Genomic DNA, 12,355 nt, shown 5'->3' with positions numbered 1-12,355 from the left:
GTATGAATTGGAAAGAGTCTAAGCGTATGTGCATAAATAAAATAATAGTCACTTATTACTCTGAAGCCAGAGGATAGAAAAAATGTTGAATGTATGCTTTTGATTTGTGTCCAAATACTGTTTATGCAGCGTGAATTCATCTATATGTATCTCAAGTTCCCTAATGACTTAGTAAGTAATTGTTGACTTGGAACTGAACTCTTAGGACCCCCTGACAAAAGTATTCAGACAGCTCCTTCCTTCTACAGGTGAAGATAGTAAGGCCTAAGGAAATCACAATGCCTAAGGTGATATGGTTATTAAAAGGAAGGTCTGGGATTGTAACCCACCGTGCCCATCTTACTTTAATCATTCATTTATTCACATCTTCATCTAATTCAACTACTATGCATATTAGGTAACTCTGGGCATACATCCTACCTTCCAGAACTTTGATTTGGAGGACTTTAATATTATGTGTTCAGTTGCCCAAGTAAAATGCTTTCTATATTTAAGTAATTTTATGAAATACAGAGTTGAATAGTTGAACCCTATTTTTTCTTAGACATTTTAATTTACGTGTGTGTCTTTAACCTGGCTGTGCTGTGTCTTGGTTGTGGCAGGAGGGGTCTTTCCCTGCCCTTTGCGGGCTCTTGGCTGCTGCGGATGGGCTTCTCTCGAGTGGCGCATAGACTCAGTACTTACGGCACACGGGCTTAGATGCCCCGTAGCATGTGGGGTCTTAGTTCCTGGACCAGGAATCAAACCCTCGTCCTCTACATTGGAATGTGGATTCTTAACCACTGGACCACTAGGGATGTCCCAGACTGTTGTTATTGTTTGCTTTTGTTTGTCATTAATGCACTTCTTGGGCTTTTGCAGTTTAGTGTTTTACTGTACATAGGAAGTTCCAAGTAAGGGAAGAGTAAACAGCTTTTCCCAGTGGTTCCAATGACAAGACCCTTTCTGTCTGTGGAGCATCATGAAATATGAGTGTTCCATGAATCATGCTTTGTGAAACCTCACATTGCTGCTTCATAGGCTCTGGGTATAGCTTTCTATTCAACTCCCTGGTGCTATAGTATCTCAGCTACTAGGTTTCTTTGCTTTTGCCTGTTTCTTCTTCCTTCTAAATTATAAGCTGCTGCCAGATTTATATTTCTAAAGCTTGGCTCTGATCATCCTGCTTCCCTGCTTATAAGTAAACTTGAATTTCCTTCCCTCTCGCACTAAAATAATTCCAGATGGAGCAAAGACTTAAGTGTAAAAAACGAAAAACTACAAAAACCAGTGGGAAGAAACATGGCTGAACTAATTTAAAATCCTTTAGTGAGGAAACTTCTCCTAAGCAGAATGTTAAATGACGATGTCATAAATAAAACTGGTAAATTTGCCTAAATAAAAAATGAAAATAACTTATTGCAAGAAATAATGTAAGTCTAAACAAAGTATGACAAGATTTATAGCCAGTGGCTGCTTTCCGTAATTAAGGGCTCATTCAAATCCATAAGCAGAAGACAAAACCATGAGCTCATAGAAAAATGTGCAAATGATATCAGTGAGAATTTCCCTGACAAAGAAAGACAAATGTAGGTCATGAAAATATGAAAGATCCTAAACTTTACTCAAAGTGTTAATGACAGAGAAAAATAAAGATACTGTTGTTTTTTTTTTTTTACCTGCCATTAGTTCAAAGTAAAAGTTTATGATATCAAATATTGGTGAGCATGTAAAGAAAAAAATACAAAACATATACTTTTAGTGGAAGTGTGAATTTTGACAGATTTTGGAAGAATAATTTGACTGTGGTTGTCAGAACCAGAAAAGACACATATTCATTTGTCCTGCATTTTTTTTTTTAAATATAATCATATGTGAACTCCGAGATAGACATACATGGATGCTTATAGTATTGTTTGTACTAGTAAAAATAAATTGTCAATGAAATAAATGTTCATTATTTGATAACTAATTGCATAAATTAAGATACAACAACACAGTAAAAATGTATACAGTTGGTAAGAGTTAAAAAACTGAGAAACCTGCATTGTTGATACGAACAGAGCTTCAAGGTACTTTAATTGTGAAATTAGTGCATTTAATATGATTACATTCAAGTTAAAAACAATTCTTGTATTTTTTCCCATAAAACACTCTAGAAACTGGTGCATTAGAGGAATGGGAATGAGGAAAGATTAAGAGGGTGGAGAGTTTTCATTTTCATACGTTTCAGAATCATATGTGTGTACTATACTTTTTAAACATTTTTATATAAAAAAAAGAGAACAAGAAAAACAAAACCACCTTTTATTTCTTACAGAGCAAACCCATAACTTTTTATTTTGTGATTTTAAGGTATTTTAGTCTCTGATTCAAAAGTGGATTTTTTTAACTTTCTCATTAAACACTTTTTCCCTTAGCTTTTGGATGAATTAAAATGCTTGCTGGACACCACACAAATTCAGGCATTTCTTAATTGCCGGTCTCTTTCCCGTTGCAGTGCCAATCCCTCCAGCCTAAATGGCCTTGGTCCTTCTCTGTGTGGCCAGATTCACGCATGTTTCAGTTCCCACCTCCTTTATTTCAGCCTCTACTGGTAACTGCAGGTAGCACTGTGAGCAGCATCGAACCCCCAAGCTCTATTCTGTTTTGACACTTACCTCTTGGACCTGGTGTTATATATGCCGCACCTCTGCTGTCCGCCAGGTTCAGAAGAAAAGGCTTTGGATGGATTTCCCCTTGCAGTCCCCCTTGGTACCTAGCAGTGGGCTGTGGTCCGAGGTGCCCTGCGTTCGCGGCCCGTGAGTGATGGTAGCGGCCGGGCAGGTACTGGGCCCACAGAGACGTGCCCATCGGGGTGTTGTGAGCAGAAATAGGGACTGCCCTGCGCTGTTGTCAGGGGCGCGAACCGGTGCAGCGTTTCTGGAGGCTCACCCTCTCTGAGCACACACACAACACCACAGCATGTTTGGCGGGCGAGCGGGAAACCCCGGCCAGGGATGCTTAACACTCACACGGTCTAAACCTGAGGCTGTGTGATCCATGGCGTCCGCGTGGCGGAGCGGATGGTAACCCAGGGTGCACGCCTCGTCTCAGGCCTCCTGGTTTCACTCTCCTTCTGGAGTTCCACAGCACCTCTTTATTCCCGAGAGCCACAGTGTTGATGAAGCGCCCGTCGGGGGCGGGGAAGGTTAAAGCCCTCCCATTCAGGTGTCATCTCACCATTTGTATCATCTGGGCCTTGCACTCCTGAGCGGCGACCCCTTTTCAGAACCGGCCTAGTTAAGATGTCACTTGCCTGACAGTGAGGCACTTAGGCGCTGAGAGAAAAACCTCGACGTGCCCCCAAGCCCCCACCCCCCGTTTCTCAAATTTTCCCTAACAATTAACTCCGCACTCACTTGACACCCTGGTTCCTTGTTTGGTTGTGTAAACCCCGGTCCCTTTTTTTCTATTAATTCCAGACATTCATATTTTCTTTCACGCGCTGCCGCCATTCACCCGTGGAACAGTTTGAACGTTATGTAGCTGTCAAGATGCCTGGGGATTACCCAGCGTGCTTTGCCTCTGAGAAAGCGACACCACCGAGGCCGGCTTGTGAGACGTTTACTTTGAGAGCACGCTGACAGGCATGAAGGCCTGATCCCAGAGTGGCAATTTCATTTAATTAAAGGCCGCTTTTTATTAGAGTCCCCCCTCCCTTTTTTTATCTATATATATATCAGAATGATTGTTAAGATCTGACTTGCCAGAGGTGTTCTCTTGTACTGTAAAAGGGAGGGAGCTGGGACAGATGGCTCACTCACTCGTGGCTCTGCCACTGAGTGGCTGGGAATGCCTTCGTTTTTGCTCTCCTGCTCAGACCTGCGTGCATGCGTGTCCAGGTTTGAAACAAATACTGCTGGGTTCTTGGGAAAGTCGCATTGACATATGGACACTATCGTGTGTAAAAGATAGCTAGGGGAGGCTGTTATATAGCCCAGGGAGCCCAGCTCTGCGCTCTGTGAGGACCTGGGGAGGTGGGGAGGCTCGTCTATATAGTGATGACTGATTCGAGTTGTGAGGCAGAAACCAGCACACCATTGTAAAGCCGCCTTCCTCCAGTTAAAAAAATAAATTGAAAAATTAAAAAAGCAAAATAAAGACTGCTGGGTTTCTGCGCCTTTGTTGCCGGACTTAAACTATGGGAGTTGAATATGCATCCATGTCTGTCTGTCGTTGGATTTCTTTGTTTTAAAGTTAGTAGCCTTGCCATTCTGGAATGGCTGAGTTAACACTCGGGGACCTTGGTTCCTCTATTAGGACTTTTAATCAGTGTGTGCTATCTTACCCTTGAATGATGTGACTGCCAGTTAAAATCTTCGGGATAAGGATTGCATTCATGTTCAGGAGTTTTCCATCCCGCAGAAACCTCGGAAAGAGCTGAAAAAAAAAAAGAAAGATTGAAATGATTGAAATGATTCATGGTGGATATTAAGGAGTTGGAAATATTTGTGAGAGAGTAGCCTAATTAATTTTTGATGTAATATTCTTAGACTATCAGCTTGACTTTAATATCGAGAACATACATCAGTAAATCTGTGGAGGCCTCTGTTGGGCATTGTCCAAGACACCTGGAATGTGTCAGTGAACAAAACAGACCATTGGGCTCTGAGCTCAGACTTATTCAGAGTCTGGTTCACAATGAATTATACCAGCATACCTCCCAAAATTAGAATTTTTTTTTTTCTTTCTTTGTAGCATGATCAGCTGGCCTTCATTTTTGCCCATGTGGGTTATTCATTCATTCATTCTTGCCACCTTTCTTCCTCATTCACTGACCAGTAGTGCACAAGCATGTCCCAGGATGCACAGGGATGTTCTGTGCCCTGAGTGTGGTGGTACACTTGCACGCGTGTAACACACATGCATAGCACATACTCCTGGTATTCTATTTATGGGCATTGTTTTTTTCTCAATTGATCTCAGGAGTGTGGAGGAGGGTCTGTCATCGGTCCCTCTTTCTGCTTTGGACACAGTGGCTCTGGCGGCGCATTATTCATTCCTCTTGGCATCTGTTTCAAAGCTCCCCGGGAGGAGGCCGCAGGTCAGGGTGTCAGCCCCGGCCCGCTGAGGGCCTGGCCGAGGGGGTGTTCAGCTGGCCCGGGGGAAACAGCGTTCTCTGCTTTGCTGCAGGTGTGGGGGTGGCAAAGAATGGCAACTTTGTCGGTTTAATCTCTGAGGCCCCTGTTCCAGTGTGAGTCCCTTGGCCCCATCTTTTGAGCCGATGGTTCCAGAGATTGATTTATTTATTATGATTATATTCTGAAGTACAGGGTTCTCTTGAGTCAGCCATCTGGCCAAATGTTTGAAAACGGTTTCTTTCCCTTTTCCCTGACTCACGGCCATCCTTGGGAGGGGTGGGCTTCTCTCCAGGACCCCTGATGTCGGTGGCTGGTGCTGGTGGATTTTCCGTCTTGAATTTTTTGTGGGTAGGAGAGTGATGACATTCCCACAATGAAACCACACAGAGAAAGTTCAAGGACCCCATTTATATTCAATCACAAAAGGCAAAGAAGAATCAGCATTTTCCCCAAATTGTTTCATTTCTCTCCACTCTCAATCCTTAGTCTCTGTTCAGGGAGACATTTGTTCTGGGTGTGCTCAGAGATACACTTTGAGTCTGGAGTGTGGGAAGAATCTTTACTTAAAGGAGATCCTAGGCTTTCTATATGTATTTTTTAAACCTGTCCTGCTCTCTTTTTCTGTTAAAGGCACAAGTGATCCCTATGTGAAGTTTAAGCTGAATGGGAAGACCCTGTACAAAAGTAAAGTCATATATAAGAACTTGAACCCAGTTTGGGACGAGATAGTCGTATTGCCAATACAAAGCCTTGATCAAAAGCTGCGTGTGAAGGTAATCCCAGATGATGTTCAGGCCTCCTCTTTGATTAAAAATATTCATTTCTCAGGCATCTTTGCCTTCTTAAAAGTCAACTTCCCCAAATTCATTCTTGTGTAAGTCCTAAGCCCTAGGTTAAAAAATATGTGTAGAAGGAATTCTTTATACCCTTGGTTCAAAACTGTATGTTACTCTCAGATCAATCAGAGTGAAAATAATATCCCCATTGATTGTATTTAAACTTAACTGAATGTGGAAGAATTATTACTGCCAATGCAGTGGTGACAAGCACTAAAGCCTTTCTCATTAGGAATAACTTTATACTTAATAGAGCTTTAAGCTACCGGTTATAAGCATCGATTGCTCTAACATCTGGGTTAAAACTGCATGAGTTGAGCACAGGATGGGATTGCTGTAGAATATTTCGCAAATTTCTATTTAATTGGCAGAGTTGCCCACAGTGGAAAATACTAAATTTTAATGGGAGACCATTTAAACTGCAGAGAGTGGTCCATTGTGCATAATGTCTTAATGCATATGAATACTGCCTTAAAAGTATTTTCTGCTATTTTGGCCATAGTAAGCCAAATGGACAGGTTTGAATAGTTTTGTTCTCTTCACCAGCTTGGCTAAATACTTCTTTAACTATATTGTGCAAATTATTTTTAGATCTAGAAGACTGAACTCAAAATTCCCAGTCTATTGCATTTATCCATACTGTGATATACTCAATTTGTTTACCATATTAATGTATTACTGGTCCCCCTTCTCTTTGTAGGTATATGATCGAGATTTAACTATATCTGATTTCATGGGTTCTGCATTTGTCATTTTGAGCGATCTTGAGCTTAACAGGTATTGTAATTTTACCATCTAATTGTGATTAGTGAATTTTAGAGGTAACTCAAGATAATAAAATGAAAAAATCTTAATAAATGAAAGAGTGCTTTAAAATGTGAGCTTTTCTATGATTTTTGCTTTTTAGCTCCCAAATATATATTGGTCTGACATTAAATCTTCCATAACATAATTTAAAAGGTGTGAACATAATTTAAAAGGGGTGAATTTTGTACTTCTATTTGTTAATATTCAGGTTCATTAAACTACTTATCTTAAAATTAAAGCAAGTATTTACATTTTCTTTGGGCAGTAGGGGAGAAGACTCAGTTGACCATCTGTTGAATTAGGCAGTGCGTTTCTGGACCCTGAAAAATTGGTTTATTTTCATTGAATTTGGTGTGTTCTTTAACTTATGTCTCAGACCTACTTAGAGGTAGATTTTTATAATAAGGACCTGATGTATTCTAAGGCAAAAAATACTACCCCAATAAATGCTAATGTCATTCATTGCCTTTTGCTTTTAGAACGACTGAGCATATCTTAAAATTGGAAGATCCAAACAGTTTAGAAGATGACATGGGAGTGATCGTATTAAATTTGAACCTAGTAGTAAAACAGTGTGATTTCAAGAGACACGTGAGTCTGACCCTTTTGTTCTTTTTAAAATTCTTCCTTGCAATTTTTCTTTGATAATTGGGTTACCAGGTGACTGACATTTTTGTCATTATTTGAGTAGGGGGGAAAATTGCATAGAGACTTAAAGTTTTCTATCTGTGATAACGTACAGCCTTTCTTTTGGAAATCTGGAAAGAAAAACCCATTAAGGGATGATCTCTGTTTTGGCTAGGGATGTGAATGTATTGCTGTTGTTAAATATGTACACTGCTTATGGTTTACTTGTAACACATCATCCAAAATAGCACTTTTACTTAGTGTTACTGTTTCCATTTACCATTTTCTTAAGTACTAGATGACGTAGGCATTATTCAGTTATGAAAAGCAATTTCTAGGATTTAATCATTGTGCTGTATGTACATTATTAAGGTGATCAATGGATCATTTCCATCTCAACTTTTTTTTTTAGCTACCACATTTTCTATTGAGAGTCCTTCTGAGGAGACACACATTTTAATATTCTCTGGTCAATTACATGGAAATTTCTAGTTAATGTACAACCTATTAAAGATATCTATAGCATCAGGAAAAAAGCACTGGCTTTTGTGACAATACGATCGGCACTCTGTTTTTAGGAGCAAATATGTGAATACAAACCGTAATCTTATATTTTGGTATTATATGTTACAATTCCAAGAATGAAAATGAGAATGAAAGCATCCTTGATTGTAATTTATTTGAAAGGTATTTTAAAAGCCAATAAAAGCAGCTACTTGAGAAAGGACTAAGATATCTTAAAATTTAAACTTGAGAATCTGGTATGAAAATCTGAAGCCTGTTTTTAAATTAAGCCTCCAATAATATTTCTTGAATTGAGTCACTGGGGTCAGTGTGGAGAATATTCTTCATTTTGACATCACCTTTGCTGTTGGTTGTAATTTATTTTCATGATGAAAATCATGAGTGATTTACTAGTGAACTTACTGAAGATAGCTTAAAGGAGTTAAAAAACAAACAAACTGCGCAGTGACTTTTCAGTTGCCAGAGGGTCAACCACACAGTTGTTATTTTTAATTTGAATTCTTTACTTATGAGCATTTACTTGACGATAACTTTGGGAAAGTGATCTCTGTTTATTAATGAAGAAGTGGCATGGTTAAAACCTGAGGCCTCAATAGCACTGATATTTTGATATTAAAATGTCTTACATTGATGTTGAAAATAAATACTTTTCCATCCAACCTGATGATGGAGGGATTTCCTTTAGCTTCTCATAGTTTTGATGGCATTGCCGTTGAATTCACTGTCCGTGTATCCAGTAGGTGACCAGTTCCATGAGCTGGATGCCAGGTTAAAAGGATGTGCCGTGTAGATGAGCATTGTGTTTGCCACATCAGCTGGTATATTCTGAAAATTTCTTACATAGTTAAATGGGGTTTGTAAATTTGGATAATGACTTCATGAAGCGAGCTGCATAATAGCAGCCTGCTTAGTCCACTTGTGGATTTTTCTGTAGTGTATTGGATCATGTTTAGCAATACTACTGGCATTTAAAATATATTGAAATATTGCCAAAATTTGGAGTTTTTAAAGAGAGCCATTTCAGTTAAAGTTTATTTCAAATTGCAGAGCTTTAGAGTCAAGCTGATAAAAACCTTAACATGTGCAAAATGTCTGTGAATTGACCCTCAGGGCCAGGGCATGTGGGCATGGTGCAGTTAGAAGGTGAGACGCCGGCTGGAGCGCTGACCGGCCTGCCTTCTGTCTCTCTTTCTTGACAAAGTTGGATTAGAGTTGCAGTCATGGGCAGTGTCATCAGACTGCGTGGGTTTGAATCTTAACTCCCCCGTTTTTAGTTTTAAGAAGTTAAGTGATCAGGTCAGATTCACAGAATTGCTTAACGTCTCTCAGCTACAAGTTCCTCATGTGTGAAATAGGGATTAAAAAAAATCTATTTTATAGTTTTGTGAAGATCACGATGACTAAAAATAGTGCTTAGCATGGAGCAGACACTTGATATGAGGTAGTGTTAGTATTATAGTGAGCAAACAGTGGTACTCATTTTCCATTAATTTTCTTATCTATTTTTTAGTCTTTGGGGATATAAAAATCAAATGAATTATATTTCAAAGGGCTGTTTAGAAATAGCCATGTGTATTTACAAGATAGTGATTAGTTTTAGTGCTTGTTCTGGGTGAAAATATTTGTCCATATGTTGTTGGGAAAATACCAAAAGAACTGATTTGAACACCCAGGTTGGAGTGGCTATAGCTCTGGGTCACATGCCGAGCGGCTGAGCTCACAGTGTCACCAGAGACAGTGTTTTTACTGAAGAATATTTTCAAGACATTTCTGTACCAGCATTTCTAGGTGTTGGTCCCTGGAATATAAGTGAACTTCCCCCAGATGATTTGTCTTCTGGTTTGTAATTTATTGGGGAGATGTATTGACAAAGCAGATAGGTTATTTGCCTAAAGGTATTTTTTTTCCTTAATCATAATAGTTACTATGAGCTGCTCAATTAGATTCATAATTGAGTTATAATCTGCCAAATTTATCCAGTTAGCTGGTTAACCAGCCAGAATAGAGCTTCGCAGTACTGGCCGGTGACAGGGGTAATGAGGGATTTTGTTAGGAGAGAACTTTAATTATGGACAGAATTCAGCAGCCTTAGCTCGACAAATGAAAGATCAAAAAGAGAACAGTGGTGAGGTTACCGGCTGTTCAGAGTATTTTTTTACTTCCCTCCCTCACTGCTGCATTAGCTTGTTTTTCTTAACTGTGCAGGAATGACTCCCATTGTTTTTCCTATTATTTTGAATATTGAGATTTACTCAGCAGAGGGAAATGGAATGATTTTTTTCCCCTGTATCTAAGACTACAGAAACTTAAACATGAACTAACTTTGCCCAAGAACTTCTTAAACATTTTCATAATGCTCTCTGAATATTTCAGGTAAGAGAAATCTGCCTTTCCACTTTGCTTTTAGAGGCAAAATTATAGTGTTTTCAGGCAAATAAAAACATAAATGTGTCTTGTAAGGACTGAATAGTGTTATGTGTCCTTTTCTGTTAACTTTTGAATTCAGTGAGAAAATGGTGTAACACAACCATGGAAATGTGGTTTTCCTAGGTTTCTAGCCATCTTCTTGTTCTGTGTGTTTTCTCTAACCTCAGAATGTGGGTGTCAGTTGTTCGAATGCAGTCTGCGCCATCTAACTAGCATAATAACACGATCATGTTGTTAACAGCTCCATTTCTCTCTTTTATTTTGCTGTTTTCACCATCCAATGGACGCAATCCTTAGCGTTGGTCAAATCGGAAGCGGTTAAGTGCCAACAAGGTAAATATAGCTGTTTTCTTTCTTTTCATCATGTGGTTCCTCTTTGTAGCAAAGACAAACGTAGACATGAATGATACTATCCAACCTTTCCATGTAAAGGCTTTTGTTCCTTCTGACTGCTGATATGAATAAAAAGGAAACACACGCTCTTTTAAATTTCATTTAATAACAGCATAGTCAGATGTTAGACTTAGCTTGTTTCAGAGGTGAACTTTTATATGTGCTGGCCATGTTAGAATGTTACACTTCAGGATGGGGGACACATGTACACCGCTGATTCATGTCAATGTATGGCAAAAACCACAATATTGTAGAGTAATTAGCCTCCAATTAAAGAAATAAATTAAAAAAAAGAATGTTACACTTCATTAAGCTTGAATTATTTGTAGTTGCAGTGCAGTTAGACTTAGTCCTTTAGAAAGTTATTTACCATTAGGTAGAAGCTAATTTTGGTACTATAAGGGCAATGAAAAGATTTAGAGGAATATGTGGTATATTTTATAAATCTTTTTTATGCTATTTCTATTTTACCATTTATTTGTTTATTTTTGTGAGTGTTTCTTTAAAGATTTCTCTATGAAAAATAGTTGTGTGCAATTGAAGATAGGGATGTGTTATCAATTCATCAGGTTCTGAAGGTAACACATTGTCACTGAAGTGACTAAATGTCAAAATTCATGTAATGTAAACAAATCCCCCAAAACTCTGTGTAACTTACTTCAGCTCTGCTACTTCCAGAAGAGGAATAATCAAGATGCAGGTGCCCGTGATGGGTCTGTGTGTTAGGGGAGGGTGCGTGGGCAAGCTCTGTATATGCATTTATTTATACACACACACCTGTACACAGATGTATACCAGTTCTCATTTCTAACCTGTAGTTGTTTACTTCTTTGTAAAATAAGGAGATTGAAACAAAGATTTTGTGCATTACAAGAGCATGTGTATGTAAGAGAGAGAGATCCGTAACCTGAGTAGTCATTTAGGAAGGCAAACTTTCTAAGCCTTGCTTTTTAAAATCCAGAGGAATCAAAGTTCTGACTCTTCCTAAAATGTATATCCTTTGCATTTTGGGAGCCCTTTAAAAATAACCAGGCTAAGCTTTTTTTTTTTTTTTAATTTAGCTTTGTTTTAATCCTACCTGGGTTTTCAGAACTCTGGTTCTTTTTAGACATAAAATTAAGAGGCAGTAAATAATCATGTGAAGCCGTCTCAAAAATCCCTCCAACTTTTGTCTTACTCCTTTATAGTCACTAGAGGGTAGGAGAACATCATTCTCTCCGCAGAAGGGAGCTGGCTCTCCCTCTCGCGTATTAAGCGTTGCTGTAACCATCCAGAGCAGTAAAGTTTCCCAGCATGCTCCGGCGAAACCTGACAAAGCAGTATTTTCTCGTTTATTGATTCTGCTGCTGCACTAAAACACTGGTACTGTACATCAATAACCATCTTTAGTTAGGGAGCTCCGGCCTGTGGAAGAGCGCTGGCAGTTTGTGGAAGAACATAAAGGCTAGAAAGAAAAATTGTGAGCTTGGGGAATATTGGAGTCCAGGGAGGACAGGAGAGGTTAGGAAGAATGGCCCAAGGAATGAAGAGCGGAGAAAAAATGTTGCCGGCCAGGATAAAGATATCAAAACTATGAAAGGAACAGAGGATCCTGGAGAGCAGTATTTATGTCTGTGCTGCGAAGTGGCATCTTACCAC

General features: G+C 39.1%; 1 protein-coding gene across 5 annotated transcripts in view; it reads left to right on the top strand.

The window, feature by feature from the left end:
* Positions 1-12,355, top strand: part of MCTP2 (multiple C2 and transmembrane domain containing 2) — a 263,087-nt gene that overhangs the window by 96,082 nt on the left and 154,650 nt on the right. For all 5 annotated transcript variants that reach the window (XM_055555682.1, XM_055555681.1, XM_055555683.1 and 2 more), the window contains exons 5-8: positions 5,733-5,875; positions 6,639-6,715; positions 7,225-7,336; positions 10,622-10,657. In XM_055555682.1, coding sequence (XP_055411657.1) covers positions 5,733-5,875; positions 6,639-6,715; positions 7,225-7,336; positions 10,622-10,657 — 368 coding nt within the window. The remainder of the gene's footprint in view (positions 1-5,732; positions 5,876-6,638; positions 6,716-7,224; positions 7,337-10,621; positions 10,658-12,355) is intronic.

This window comes from Bubalus kerabau, chromosome 19 (assembly GCF_029407905.1).
Source record: "Bubalus kerabau isolate K-KA32 ecotype Philippines breed swamp buffalo chromosome 19, PCC_UOA_SB_1v2, whole genome shotgun sequence".
NCBI classification, from domain to species: domain Eukaryota; kingdom Metazoa; phylum Chordata; class Mammalia; order Artiodactyla; family Bovidae; genus Bubalus; species Bubalus kerabau.
The sequence above is the reverse complement of the archived record's forward strand: the minus strand, read 5'-3'. Positions and strand labels throughout refer to the sequence as shown.